This window comes from Physeter macrocephalus, chromosome 9, assembly GCF_002837175.3.
Source record: "Physeter macrocephalus isolate SW-GA chromosome 9, ASM283717v5, whole genome shotgun sequence".
NCBI lineage: Eukaryota > Metazoa > Chordata > Mammalia > Artiodactyla > Physeteridae > Physeter > Physeter macrocephalus.
Genome location: NC_041222.1, coordinates 106,623,250 through 106,637,422, shown reverse-complemented (window position 1 = coordinate 106,637,422; position 14,173 = coordinate 106,623,250). Strand labels below are relative to the sequence as shown.

The window sequence follows — 14,173 nt, the reverse complement described above, 5'->3', positions numbered from 1 at the left end:
TGCTGTGAGGTCCTTGCTGGGGGGCGAGGGGAGGTGCAAATCTGTCTCTAAGCAGCTGAGCAGACAGAAACCGAATCTTCACAACACATATAAAGTCCACAACCTGAAAACAAACCAGCGCGGAGAAGCCTCCCTATTCCCGGTACAGACGGTGGAGAAAACCCCAGCAATGAGGCAGACGGAGCCCCAGGCTCTGAGGAAACCAGCGGGCATGCTGCACCCGCCGTGCCCCTCCGCAGAGGCTGACGCTCTGCACGGGCACCTCCCTGAGCTCCAGGCAGTGCGGCCTCCCCGAAGCAGATACGATGACTGTCACGTCCTAGGCGAGGACCAGAGGCTCAGAGAGGCTGAGCGACCTCACTGCCGTCTCACAAAGGAGAGGCTGGGCCGGACCCCCATCACTGACCACACTGTTTCCTCTGAGAGCATCACACCTGGCAGAGATTCTGTAAAGCAAGCTAAGGGCTGGGGTCCACTGGGGAGAAGGGATTTAGTGATCTTTGCTATCCTCATTCAACTCAGCACTGGAAGAAACAGTCTGAAAGTGGAGCGAGGCAGCGTCCTGGACGAGAGAGCCTGGTTCCTAGCAGTTCCCCTGCAGGTTTAGGAAACATGGATTTAAGCCACTGTGTCGCTGCTTCCCGAGGTCGAATTTCTTGTCTCTTCCTTTTCAATCTTCTCCCCACAGAGTTCTTCTTTGTATCAGCTTCCCTCCAGCGCCCTTGCTCTTCCTGTTAATTTCCCCGTTAGGCTGTCTGAAAGCACTCAGCGGTTTTGTTCAGACTCTGTCTGCAGGCTGCGGGGCTTTCTGGAGAATCACACATCTGATAACCTCCAGGGAGGCCAGTCACACAGACCAACAGAAGACCAGGAACCCAGAAGGGGAACTGTAATCGGAGACAGGAATCCACGCGTCGCGTGACCCGAGGCAAACCATAGGCCTCTAGGATCCCCAGCTCCCTCAGGACTTCGATAAATACGCCTGGTCTAGAAACCCAAAAGAAGCAAAGGTTAAGCCTTGGAAAATCAGGCTGACCTTTAATGAAAGTTAAAACTACTTCACGGAGCTCTTCCTGTAGCCTCAGGCCACCCACCCTGGCCATTAAAATAAACTGCTGGCTACCGGCCTGAGACTTGGTGATTTTTTTGCTAAAACGAATAGAGAGAGAGAGAGAGAGAGAGAGAATGAGAGATGGAGACCCCACCCTCACCAAGCATCGTGAGCTGTGGTGTCAGGAGGGCGGCAGCCAGACCACCGGGCTGCGTACCTGTGAGCGGCAGGCACGGGGGTCCGGCGTGAGGCGGTGGCGCACACTACAAAAAACTTGCACCTCTAACCGGAACTTATTAACTTCCATTTAAATTCGGGAACATGCTTAACTCTATGAAAAGCTTTCAGAAGTCTACATCAAGCTAGGTACTATATATCCCACCTTATTTCAAAGTCAGCTTTCAATTATCCATAAAATGTCTCAAGACAAAATAAATATAACATAAGAAAACGAGGCAAAAGGTAAATGAGGACGACAGGACCAGATGGACGCAGCAATCTGACTAACATGCTGTGAGGTCCTTGCTGGGGGGCGAGGGGAGGTGCAAATCTGTCTCTAAGCAGCTGAGCAGACAGAAACCGAATCTTCACAACACATATAAAGTCCACAACCTGAAAACAAACCAGCGCAGAGAAGCCTCCCTATTCCCGGTACAGACGGTGGAGAAAACCCCAGCAATGAGGCAGACGGAGCCCCAGGCTCTGAGGAAACCAGCGGGCATGCTGCACCCGCCGTGCCCCTCCGCAGAGGCTGACGCTCTGCACGGGCACCTCCCTGAGCTCCAGGCAGTGCGGCCTCCCCGAAGCAGATACGATGACTGTCACGTCCTAGGCGAGGACCAGAGGCTCAGAGAGGCTGAGCGACCTCACTGCCGTCTCACAAAGGAGAGGCTGGGCCGGACCCCCATCACTGACCACACTGTTTCCTCTGAGAGCATCACACCTGGCAGAGATTCTGTAAAGCAAGCTAAGGGCTGGGGTCCACTGGGGAGAAGGGATTTAGTGATCTTTGCTATCCTCATTCAACTCAGCACTGGAAGAAACAGTCTGAAAGTGGAGCGAGGCAGCGTCCTGGACGAGAGAGCCTGGTTCCTAGCAGTTCCCCTGCAGGTTTAGGAAACATGGATTTAAGCCACTGTGTCGCTGCTTCCCGAGGTCGAATTTCTTGTCTCTTCCTTTTCAATCTTCTCCCCACAGAGTTCTTCTTTGTATCAGCTTCCCTCCAGCGCCCTTGCTCTTCCTGTTAATTTCCCCGTTAGGCTGTCTGAAAGCACTCAGCGGTTTTGTTCAGACTCTGTCTGCAGGCTGCGGGGCTTTCTGGAGAATCACACATCTGATAACCTCCAGGGAGGCCAGTCACACAGACCAACAGAAGACCAGGAACCCAGAAGGGGAACTGTAATCGGAGACAGGAATCCACGCGTCGCGTGACCCGAGGCAAACCATAGGCCTCTAGGATCCCCAGCTCCCTCAGGACTTCGATAAATACGCCTGGTCTAGAAACCCAAAAGAAGCAAAGGTTAAGCCTTGGAAAATCAGGCTGACCTTTAATGAAAGTTAAAACTACTTCACGGAGCTCTTCCTGTAGCCTCAGGCCACCCACCCTGGCCATTAAAATAAACTGCTGGCTACCGGCCTGAGACTTGGTGATTTTTTTGCTAAAACGAATAGAGAGAGAGAGAGAGAGAGAGAGAATGAGAGATGGAGACCCCACCCTCACCAAGCATCGTGAGCTGTGGTGTCAGGAGGGCGGCAGCCAGACCACCGGGCTGCGTACCTGTGAGCGGCAGGCACGGGGGTCCGGCGTGAGGCGGTGGCGCACACTCACCGAAAGGGCGGCCGGGTAGGGGGCCTCGGGCGGGACCGTGGACGAGGGGCCCGTGGTCACCGGGCTGCTCGGGGGTGGGGTCACAATCAACCCGGTGGTGCTTATGTGGACCTGCCAAGGAAAAAAGAGTGAATGAAAGAGGACGCACGCACAACACATGAGACCAGCTAAGCCCCGGGCACCGAGTCACAGCTAAACATCCAGGACCCGCAGCTCCCATCACTGGGGGAAGGCAGAATCCCCTTCCGGTTACCCCGCCCAAACGCACCGAGGCCCTAAGGTGTGTCAGATGCCAGGGAGCCACGTGACAAACACTGGTCACGACGACGTTTCGCGTACAGAATCCACGGCTGCTGGCCTTCCCGACGGCCGCTGCCTCACGTGAGCGCTGCTGAGACCGGCCTGGCCTGCAACTAGCCCACTCACACCTTCCCAAGGGTCCTGTGCCGGTGGGCTGTCCTGAACGCTCACCAGTCCACCAGCTCGTTACATCTACACGACATGCTTAAGGCATCGTGCCATCGTCAGGATCATTTCTCATGACTTGGGCCCTTCCATGGGGAGGCAGAATTAAAATGCAGCTGCCCGGACTGTCCATCGCAGGCAATTATTTACAAAACCTTTCAGGGAACAGGGTCAAGCCAAACTAGCTGTTTTCAAAGGTGTCTTATCGGGACTTCCCTGGCGGTCCAGCGCTTAAGACTTTGCCTTCCAATGCAGGGGGTGCGGGTTCGATCCCTGGTCGGGGAGCTAGGATCTCACGAGCCTCGGGTCCAAAAAACCAAAAACATAAAAAGCAGAAGCAATACTGTAACAAATTCAATAAAGGCGAAAAAAAAAAAAAAAAAAAAAAGGTCCACATCAAAAAAAAAAGAAAAGTCTTTAAAGAAAAAAACAAAAACGGTGTGTTATCCACACCACTACCCAAGATTAACTGACTAGAAAGAAACAGTTATTCAGGTCATTTCATCGCAGCTGTTCGGCCACCTGATCAGTTTGGCTCTCCCGCTGCACCCCGGGACCGAGGGCGTGGGTTCCCGCACAAACGGGAAGTCTTTCCTCCACTATTAAAGGAACGTGGCTGGCTGCTACCTTGTCTCCCCAGGAAACAACGTTCCACCAAAATTGCTGGGCTTTTTGTAACAAAAACTTAACCCCAAACCTAGTTTCCTCAATCCCAATAATTAGGAAAAAGATTATCAGGACAAAGAGAGGCTCGGAGATCAGTTCCCAGACGGCCTGAAGGACTTTCATTTCCTGCCAGGCAAGGACAACCAGCATCCTAGCACACAGCCGATTTTCACAGGTCAAGTCTGAGCTACGTGGAATCCACGTCCTTGTAAAGCTACACCTGTACCTGGCAGCTCATACACTGACTGAACCTAAGCAGAGCCGAGGGGCACCTCCACGAAGGCTCCCCGCCAAACCTCAGTTTCGGTCTCTCCTGTGAACCAAAGTCTGTTTCCACTCAATTTCTAATGAGACGCACATGGATTTCTCCTCCTAGGATAAAACCTAGTGGCCTCTGGCTATCCTATTCAAGAAACCTGTTTGTGTACGTACTCTGACGCAAGTTGGCATCACAGAAAAGACGAGTCTTTCTTCGAAGATACACGAGGCTCCGTTCAAAGTGCACGCTGTTACCTAGGAACCTTCGGGGTGGGAAAAACTCACCAAAACTCAGCTTCCAGGGCCTGACCCTACAAGCCGCGGAGGAAGTCCTCACTAGTGTCTGACGTCTCTCCAAGAGCCCCAGACCGGGAGGCAGGGTGATGAGCTCGAACGAGCCCGTGAACTTGGACAGTCACGCTGTGAGGGCGTGGGGTAGACCACAGGCCACCTGGGGTCTCTGCCCGCACGGCCCTGGATGTGGAGGACCCTGCAGGCCCCAGTTCCACGCGGGTAACGGAAGAGACAGAGTCACCAAAGGATGACTAAAGGCAGAAGTAAGCGGCAGGAGAGACCGGGCCGAGCGGGGCGGGTCCAGGACGAGCGCCCTGGGCAGGTGGGGCAGCCTGGCTGTCTACTGTGCTCACTCCTTCCCGTGGGGCTGCACGCTGGCTTGGCTTCCTCCCCGGGAAAGGGCTACGTGGAGAGCAGGGAAGGCAAAGAGGAAGGAGTGGCTGGGCCTTCTCGCTTCCCCTGAAGCTGCCGGCAACACAAAAATGCTACAAAGCACTGAACGTCATGAATCACTCCTGCAGCTGGCAGAGGGCACAAAACATCGAGGGTGCGGCCAGAGGAGCAGACAGACGCCTAGCTGCTGTGACACCACGTGCTTTACAGACGCCCGTCACAGACATCTGTGCACACCTGTGCTGGGGGCCTGCCTGACAGCACAGCCTACAAACCACCTTCCAGTTCTCGCGTTTGACGGTGCCAGAGTCACGAAGACGACAGCAAGCAAGCTGTCTGCTCCCTTCTGTCCTGCAGGATTTCGACGTGACAGTGCGATCTCTAAGTGCCATCCGGAAACACGAGGACGAGCCCGGACAGGGGCTCCGGACAGGGGAGCTGACCCGGAGGCGACATCACAGTGGCCTGACCCCCTCCACGCGGCTTTCGCTCTGGTGCGAGAGGATGAACGTTCACTGCTGCAGGCCCCGTGCTTTGGATTTTCTCATCAGAGCAACCAAACCGCGTGAAGCCAAAGCAAGAAGGACACGAGGCCCAAAGCAGGAGACACATCCAGCCTAGGGCCCGTCCCATCCACAGCAGGTCCGTCCTGGGTTGGGCTGGGCTGGTCCTGCTTCACCGTGGCCCGCAGTGCCCGGTGATGGGCCCAGGACCCGGGGCCGGCTGTGCGTGCCGGAGCCGAGGCTGGAGAACCCAGGCAGCGCTGCAAACCTCTCCCGTCTCTTCTAGAAATAACTTCTCCCTGAGGCAGCATGTTAGCACTGAGAACAGAACCTGTTAGAACACGGGGAGGCTGTCTTCATGGAAACAGAGAGGAGCCCGTTTCCTCAGCTACTGCGCCCAAGTCACAAACAGCGCCGCCCTCCCGTGCCCACGCCCGGCGCCATGCCCGACACCGGGGTCTCTGGGACAGACGCTGGGTGACCCGCCTTCCCCTACACCTTCTCCACGGCCACAGACGGCTGTCCACACCTCCAAGTCTGTGCCCTGCTGAGCCGCTCTGAGTCCCAGCAGAAGCTCATCTTTTATTTCAAGAAAACGTCACCGTGAATGCCGCTAAGGTCACAACGTGAAGAACACAGTCCCGCGACCCGATTTTCCATAGGGAAGAGCCCTCGTCACCAGCCCCTCCGTAGGGGCCTCCCTCAGAGAGGGACCTGCAGCTTTGACCCCTCCAGGGTCACCCGCCTCGTACTCCTTGCTCAGACGTGGAACCGGGTCTATTTCCACAGGCTTGATCCCTTCCTGGTTCCCCTCTACACGCTGTCCAAGCGACTCACTCACTCAGCAAATGTTTATGCTGCTTTACTGTCTGCCTGACGCTTGGGGACAGCAGTGAACAGACAAAGCCCTCTTCCCTCTTCGGCGTGCGTGTGTCCACGTGTGTATCTCCGTGTGCGTGTCCGTGTCCTACTTCCCCTGCAGGGTCATGTGCCACGGCCACAGCACCTAAAGAAACGCTGCTGAGCCACAATCCCATTCAGAAACTACGAGACTCCGCGTGCAGCTGCGGGACGGGGTCAAGTGGCATTTCGATGACCTCGGTAAGAAACGCCAAACGCTGCACTGCACCTTTTTATTCCGTGGTCCAAAACGGGCATGTATCAACCTGTGTAGTATATGTTTGTTTTTGCAAAGCACAGTGGAATGTATAGAAAACCTGCATGAATTTAAAGACGAAACACAAGACTTGAAAGCGCTGTCTCCCGCTGCGGCAGGCTGCTCAGGACGGCTCTCTGGGCTCTGGTGGTAGAGGACACAGCTGTCCTCTGCCCGGGAAACTGCAGCTGCCTGTGACCTGGGTGGCCCCCCCCGGCCCGGGGCTCGGTCTGCCCGCAACGAGGGTCTGACGCACAGAAGCCCATGTCTTCTCCATCCTGGGTACACGGTGCGTGCACGGTGCCCAGAGCATCCGTAAGAAGGCACGCGAGACCCGTTTGCCAGATGAATTAGCAGCGTTCCCAATCATCGTGTGTATTATTTATCAACACAAGAATAACATGTAGCTATGTCTTAAGGCCATGTAAAGTCTTGATGGACTAACGAGTTAAAAAAATAACACGAGGCCAATTTCTAGTTTAAACTAAAGGTTTCTTCCCGTCCTTTCCCTGAACTCTGACTGGGAGCCTAAACAGCACGGTAAGTGACACAGACGCAGGCAGCTGCAAACTCCACACTGTGACCGCGGCACCTCCAGTCTGGGTGGAGATGAGGTTTCAGGGGGCGAGAAGGCTCTGTCCCGCTGAATGGGGGGGCCTGGTGGGGAAAGCACTCAGCATGACTGGAGTCGTCTTGTCATTGCCGCTCTGCCCTTTGGAGGTGACTGAGCCGACCTGGGGACATCCAGGCCGGTTTCCGCCCCCCGCCCCCCGCATTTCCACCCACAAACGCAGAGGGCTTTGCCCTGGGAGAGCTGCTGTCCCCCGAAGGCCGACACCACGGTGGCCCCGGGGCTGGGCAGGGCGGGTACCTGAGAGGGGGCGCTGCACGAGAGCCCGGCCAGCTCGCCGATGCGCGCGGCGGCCGTGGGGTTGCTGGAGCTGATGAGGACGGGGGGGCTGATCTCCATGGAGTGGCGCTGCTGGGTGGCCTGCGACGCCTTGCTGGCCGTGGTCAGGGAGGTGAACGAGTGCCGCTTCTTCGTGTTCTTCTTGGCTTCGGGCTGCCTGGGGGCTGCGCTGCTCGGGGCAGCAGCCGGGGCGCCCTCCCCAGCGCCAACGCCGCCCGCGGGAGGCTGGTCCCACTCGATCAGCTGCTTGGCCGCCGAGTTAAACTGCAAACCAGCAGAGGACAGGAGAAGGTCAGGTGACAGGTATTCTCGACACCCTTGTCTCTAAAGCTGGGCATCGTCACTTTAAAGTTTGCCGGTGCAAGCACGCCTTTTTGCCCACGTGAGGTGTCTTTCCTCTCAGTACGAGGACTGCACCGTCCGTACATCACAGAGAGATGCTAAACCAAGGACAAACGATTCCGGTGCAACACCAGCAAGATTAAGAACATTTTTTCCCCCAAGAATCTTCAGAGTATCTAATGTTAAACGTTGCCAGTAACAAATAAAGATTTATCTCGGCCCCTGAGGAAATGCAGGGAACAGGGGGGAGCAGGGTGTGTGGTCTCAGGGCAGCCTCTACTGCTTGGTAACAGCTGGGCTCCGCTCAGAGCCGGACCTGCAGGGCAGCTGCCACCGGCGACTGCCGGCAAGACCTCCGCCGTGAACCTGGCACGCTTCCCCGGGAGCTCCCGCCCCCGCCTCCCCGTCCTGGGGGCCCTCACGGAAGTGTGGGCAGACACTCCCGATTACTTCTGTCATGTCCTGTGCCCGCGATTCTCCTGAGCTTAAATTTTGAAGTATAGCACGTTGAGACCTGAAATCCAAGTCCTGCTGCCAGTGAGCCCGGCCTGTTTGAAAAGTTGTCTGAGGGTAAAGTCAGGGCCCGACGGCTCGTCAAAAGCTGCCCACGGGGTTGGGAACGCCAGCAAGAAAGAACACAGGGTGTTTCTGTTCCCTACGGTCAAACACAACGTTTCTAGAAAGGCTGCATGACAAGCAGCCGCGTATGTACTTACCCAGATAGTACAGTAACGGGAAACATCGGGCATAGTTTAACCTCTTAACCATGAAGGTGAAAAACAATCAGCTCCTCAAAGAGAACTGGGGAAACAGTAAGGATAGTGTGGATTTTCCCATCCCAGCACTGTGCACATGCCTCGTTCATCAAATGCTCTTTTCGCACCTAACTGGTCTAGAACTGTATCTCCCCAACCGTGGACGAGGACGTCCTTCCAGAAGGATGGAAATCCTGTCGCGGTACTGAAAGCTATGAACTTGCTCTGGCACCAGCGGCTCAGGAGGTTGGTGACTGAGCCCTGAAGCCAGTGCTTCCAGATGAAAACCGACTAAGAGGGTTCCTGCAGCCTCCTGGGGACCCGCCGTCACGTGGCCTGACAGCTTTTCTATCCCAAGCCTACCCCTCCTTCAGACCGCAGGGGTTCTATCCACGTAAAAACTTTCAAGACTCGCAGGCAGTAACGCCCCAGCAATGCCGGGCGATGCCCGAGTGCCAGGGGAGGGGAATCATGACCCCAGCGGGTGTTGGGGACGAAGGCTGGGCTGCTGGGAAGGGGCGGCATTTGGCCCGGAGACCCCGTATTCACAATGCCGCCTTGGTCCCAAGAGAATCCTATGCCCAAGGCCGCAAGGCCACGGCTCTGTTTTCATGGCAGGAGTGGCCCAGACCTCAGGACAGAGCAGCAGACTGTGTGGGGCGAGGGTCCTTGTTCCTGCACAGGCTGGGAACCAGGGTCTGAAACTGGAGCAGACAGACCAGTCCCTTCATTCCCCTCACCCCAAACCCATCACCCAGCGAGACGGAAGACCAGGACTGCGGTGCCAGAGCTCAGGGGTCTGGGCAGGCCTCCTTCCAGGGTGAGCTCACCCTGACAGGAGAGCAAGGAGCCGGCGGCTTTTCGTGGCATTTCGAGGAACTCTGTATGCACTCCGGTGTGGCTTTCTTTCCACGACCTTCTCTAGCCACACCACCTAAGTTCACCGTCCACCCACAGAACAAATCTGTGCCCGAAAACACCTTCCTCCCAGCCCTGGGTGACGAGTAGCTGGTAAGACGCAGGGTGGATACCAGGTAGTTCAGTAGCCTGGAGCAGAAACCAGGGGCCAGCAGGGTTTGTTGATCTTAAAACTGTAAATGTCCCTTTTTGGGAAACCCTGAAATTTAGAAGGAATTAGTCTTTGAGAGCTATCGGAAGCATAAAGGAACACGAGCAAGGAAATACTGACATAATTATAGTAATAACAAGGCAATTTAAGAAACATCAAGATATTTTCTGGGTGTGCAGCTGGCCTCTTTGCTAAAGAGAATACAGTCTTTTTAAAATCCAGTACTTAAATTTTTCTAAAAGAGAGCAAAAAAATTTAACGAGAACTAAGTTGAACAGTCGCCGTTTTATATACAGCTTTGCAGAGGAATCAGCCTCTAGGCTCTGAGCCTCAGAGCCCACACACAGGAGGTCTGTGCAGAGGGACCTTTTCTAACTCATGACCCACTAGGTCATGAAGGTCATGTCTGCTCCTCGACATGATGGTTTTTCAATAGAAGGCAAGTAAGAGTTTAAAATATATATTACAAAAGTAATACACGTCCATTCCTTTAAACAGGAAATAGTGTAGATTTATGGTGAGTAAAAAGTGACGGGCCAAAAAAAAAAAAAAGAAAAAAAAATCATTCTTTAATATACTATGTATGCGTGTATGTATATGAATGTGTATATATCTCCATCAAGTTAGAAACATTGTTCCAATTTGTTTTTTAACTTGATATGTTTGTCATATATACATTTTTCTTGGATGTGCAAATTTATTCACCTTTTCCATTATGGCATCTCAAGCTAACATCAGGCTTTAAAAATCTTTTTTCTACAATCATTTTAAAAAATAAAATCACTTTTCTCCTAGTATATTTATGGTTCCTCCCTCTGTCCGTCTGTGTCTTTGAACCATGAGGATGTATGGTTTTGTGTAAAGACTGAAGCAGAGACAGTGCGTTCTTTCTTCCAGTGGCCCAGCAGCTTATATAGCATCCATCCTCTCCTGCCAGCTCTGAAAAGCCACCTTCACAAGCCAGGGTGAAAGGGAGAACCCACTGCTGCACTGCCAGGCCCAGTCCCTAGTCTCCAGAGACGATGCTACTGGGTGGAAGTTCATGCCACCACCCCTTCAAAGTCGAAATGAGTGTCTGCCTCACGTTACAGCCCTCTGCAAACTGTTTTTTCACAACGGGCAATGGGGAATTGGCTTTTCCATCAGTTTTCCATTCTTCCCTGCAATTTGGGTAACAAGCCTTTTGTTTTTGGATGATCTAAATACAAAAGCAAGCTTAGTCTTCATTCATAAAAGGAGACTTCCCCACAGCAGAGGAATAAACCGAGAGACTGAAGGGAGGGTGACACAAGAGGGAGGAGATATGGGAACATATGTATATGTATGACTGATTCACTTTGTTGTAAAGCAGAAACTAACACACCATTGTAAAACAGTTATACTCCAATAAAGATGTTAAAAAAATAAACAATAAAAAAATAAAAATAAAAATTTAAAAAAATAAATAAATTTTTTAAAAAAAGTCTCTTTTATGGATCCAGAAGCCTCCCCCAGGTAGCAGCTCCATCTAGGCGTCTGTAGAGACGTGCTGAACGAATAAAGACGTGCTGGCCTCTCAGAACCACCGCGGGAAGGGAGCACTGCCTCAAGACCAGCACTGTCCCACCAAAGTAGAACAAGAGCCACAAGTGTAATGTGAAATTTTCCAGTAGCCACATTTTAAAACATAAAAAGCAGCAGGTAAAATTAATAACGTATCTTAGTGAACATACGGAAGACGTTATCCCTTTGGCATGTAATGAGTATAAAGTTACGGAGACAGGTACGCCCCTTGTTTGGTATGAGTTTTGCCATCCACTGGGCACTGGCCACTCGCCTGCATCCCGGCCGGGACAGGGCACAGCGAGAGTGTCCCCGGAGGCGCGTCAGGAGCTCACGGCGGGGGGCGGGGGGGGGGGCGTCTCCCGAGGTTTCCGGGTTTCTGACTATGAAATGTACGGGATGAGGGGAGGGCGCGCGCCATCGAAAGCCTGACAGAATTCGGCTTCGGGGGAGCCGAGGAAAGGACCATCCGCGCCTGGAGGTGGAAGGCCCAGGGGGTCTCAGGCCCCCACCCTAACCGGCTGAGGAACAGCGGGGGACAGTCGAATGCCCCGGCTTCAGGTTTAGACACCAGGACGGGAACCTCTGTCCTGTGCACGCAGCGGGCACGGGGAAAGCGCCTGTCACCTGCTATGCGCCACACGATGTGCTTTCCTCTCACCGGCACCGGAGGCCCAGCCTGCCCTTCCCTTGCCCCGTCGCCTGGGGGGATGCGGGTGCGCCGCTCCTGTTTCTCAGACGTCACACGAGGCTGGAGTCGGCGATCTAGAAAGTCTTCGGCCCATACAAGGGACAAATGCCTTTTCTCAACACCCTTCACAGTAGGCAGAGGCCGAGACCTCGGGTCCACGGTGACCAGAGTTGAAGCTCAGGGAGACCTTCCCTCGCCCCTACTTTCTCCGAGCGACTGTTAGAAGCGGGGCACAGAGCCAGGCGGGGGGAGAGAAACATCCCCTAGACTCGGGAGAGAAGAGGACCAGGGAAGCGGCACCTGGCTTTCTAGCAGTAATCGGGGGCTGTGCCGCCATGTGTCTGCAGAGCTGGGGCAGGCGAGGTCAGGGGACGCCAGCAGCAACCTAGGGAGGTTCTCCCTCTCTCCCTCCCTCCCTCCCTCTCCCTCTCCCTCACCCCCGCTCTCTGCAGCTGCTGCCAGTGTCAGCTGATTCTTTTTTAAAGGAAAGCTAGACATTTAAGCCTATGTAAAATCTCCTGATTTTCCATCTGAACAACTAATTAAAACAAAAGCACCCTGCAAGCCAAGCGTGGAAGTCCTGCAGGCCATGCCAGCTGGGGGCTCTGACGGGGCAGGAAGCGCGAAGAACACGCAGGGCCAGGAGGGGGCGACGGCGCCCAGGACCTGCGGCGGCGAGGACGAGACCAGGGAGGCCGGGGGTGGGGCGGGGCCGGGGATTTTGCAGGGAAAGGAAGAAGCAAGCATCATGGCAGGGGTCACCGTCGCCGGGAGGGTAAAGCACGACAGCAGCTAGCCGGCAGCCAGGAGGGCGATGTCTGCGGGGACTGAGCGAGTGACCCTGGGGATGCTGGCGGGAGAGGAGGAGGGAGGTGGCACCGTCACTGAGGGGGTGCAGACAGTGTACAGCCCAGGAACGCTGGCCCTCCTGCAACAGGAAGGGGAGCCTGGGCGAGCAAACACTGGAAGTGGAAACCAGGAAAGGAGCGCGGACGCAGCCCTGTCTGGGGGAGCAGGTGCGGAGGGACAGCCCTGACCCCAGGACGACAGAGACGCCAACAGTGACCATGCAGGGAGGGCGGGGGGAGCTGGACCCCGAAGGTCAAGGCCGAAGGGCAGGCCCACCATTACCTCGGCAGCGAAAGACCAATCGCGGTACCCAGGAGAGAGCCCAGTGGATGACTTGAAAACCTGGGCCAGCTCACTTCCCTGTGCTCCTGGATCTGACAAGACACCAGGTTTGCGGTGTGCTTCTGTCTCACCAAACACACACAGTAAACAAGAAACGTCTGGTAACCTAAAGGATACGTTCAACGACACATTCCATCTTCAAGGACCTCGTGAGTAGATGCAGGAAGAAATATACACACATACATCTCAGGAGGTTAAGAATACGGAACTGCCATTAAATTCTAAGCAACCGGGCTTCCCTGGTGGCGCAGTGGTTGAGAGTCCGCCCGCCGATGCAGGGGACACGGTGAGAGGCCCGCGTACCGCAAAAAAAAAAAAAAAAAAAAAAAGAAAATTCTAAGCAACCATTTGTTGATGTGACAGGACACATGGACAGAAATCCCACGTTGATATGTAATCAGTTAATAAACCGGTGAACGAAATTTCGCCCCCCTCCCCTGGAACCCAAAGTGTTGGGGGTAGCGGGTAGGAAACAGAGACCGCCAGGAAGGAACTGGCACAGAACAGGACACGCGGCGACCCCGCACAGGGGTTTGGGACCTTCCTCCCCCTTCCCGCCTGCAGAGATGCTTGCTCGCACACACGTGAGGCCTGGGGGACAGGCCACTCCGCTGTCACCAGGGTAGCTGCTCCACACCACCTCCCGACACTTCCTGAAACACGTCTACTTCGCTACAGGGAAGCTTCTTCCCAGGAGCTTCATCAGGATGCCACAGATGCACACAAATGTGCAGAACACTCACTCTGTCTCTTCCAGGACACAAGACAACCCTTGCGTAAATAAACTGCACCTATTTCACTGCTTCTTTTTTGGGGGGGTGGGGGGGTGGGTGCTGCATTGGGTCTTCGTTGCTGTGCGCGGGCTTTCTCTGGTTGCAGCGAGCGGGGGTTACTCTTCATTGTGGTGCGCAGGCTTCTCATTGCGGTGGCTTCTCTCTGTTGTGGAGCACGGGCTCTAGGCACGCAGGCTTCAGTGGCTGTGGCACACGGGCTCAGCAGTTGTGGCTCACGGGCTTAGTTGCTCTATGGCACGTGTGATCTTCCCGGTCCACGGATCGA

General features: G+C 54.7%; 1 protein-coding gene across 1 annotated transcript in view; it reads right to left on the bottom strand.

Moving 5' to 3' along the window:
- The window catches only part of SH3RF1 (SH3 domain containing ring finger 1), a 160,016-nt gene that overhangs the window by 30,202 nt on the left and 115,641 nt on the right, over positions 1 to 14,173 (bottom strand). Inside the window, exons 5-6 of the mRNA XM_024130787.3 lie at positions 7,486 to 7,788; positions 2,880 to 2,990 (exon numbers count right to left, since the gene is read on the bottom strand). Of these exons, the coding sequence (XP_023986555.1) occupies positions 2,880 to 2,990; positions 7,486 to 7,788 (414 nt within the window). The remainder of the gene's footprint in view (positions 1 to 2,879; positions 2,991 to 7,485; positions 7,789 to 14,173) is intronic.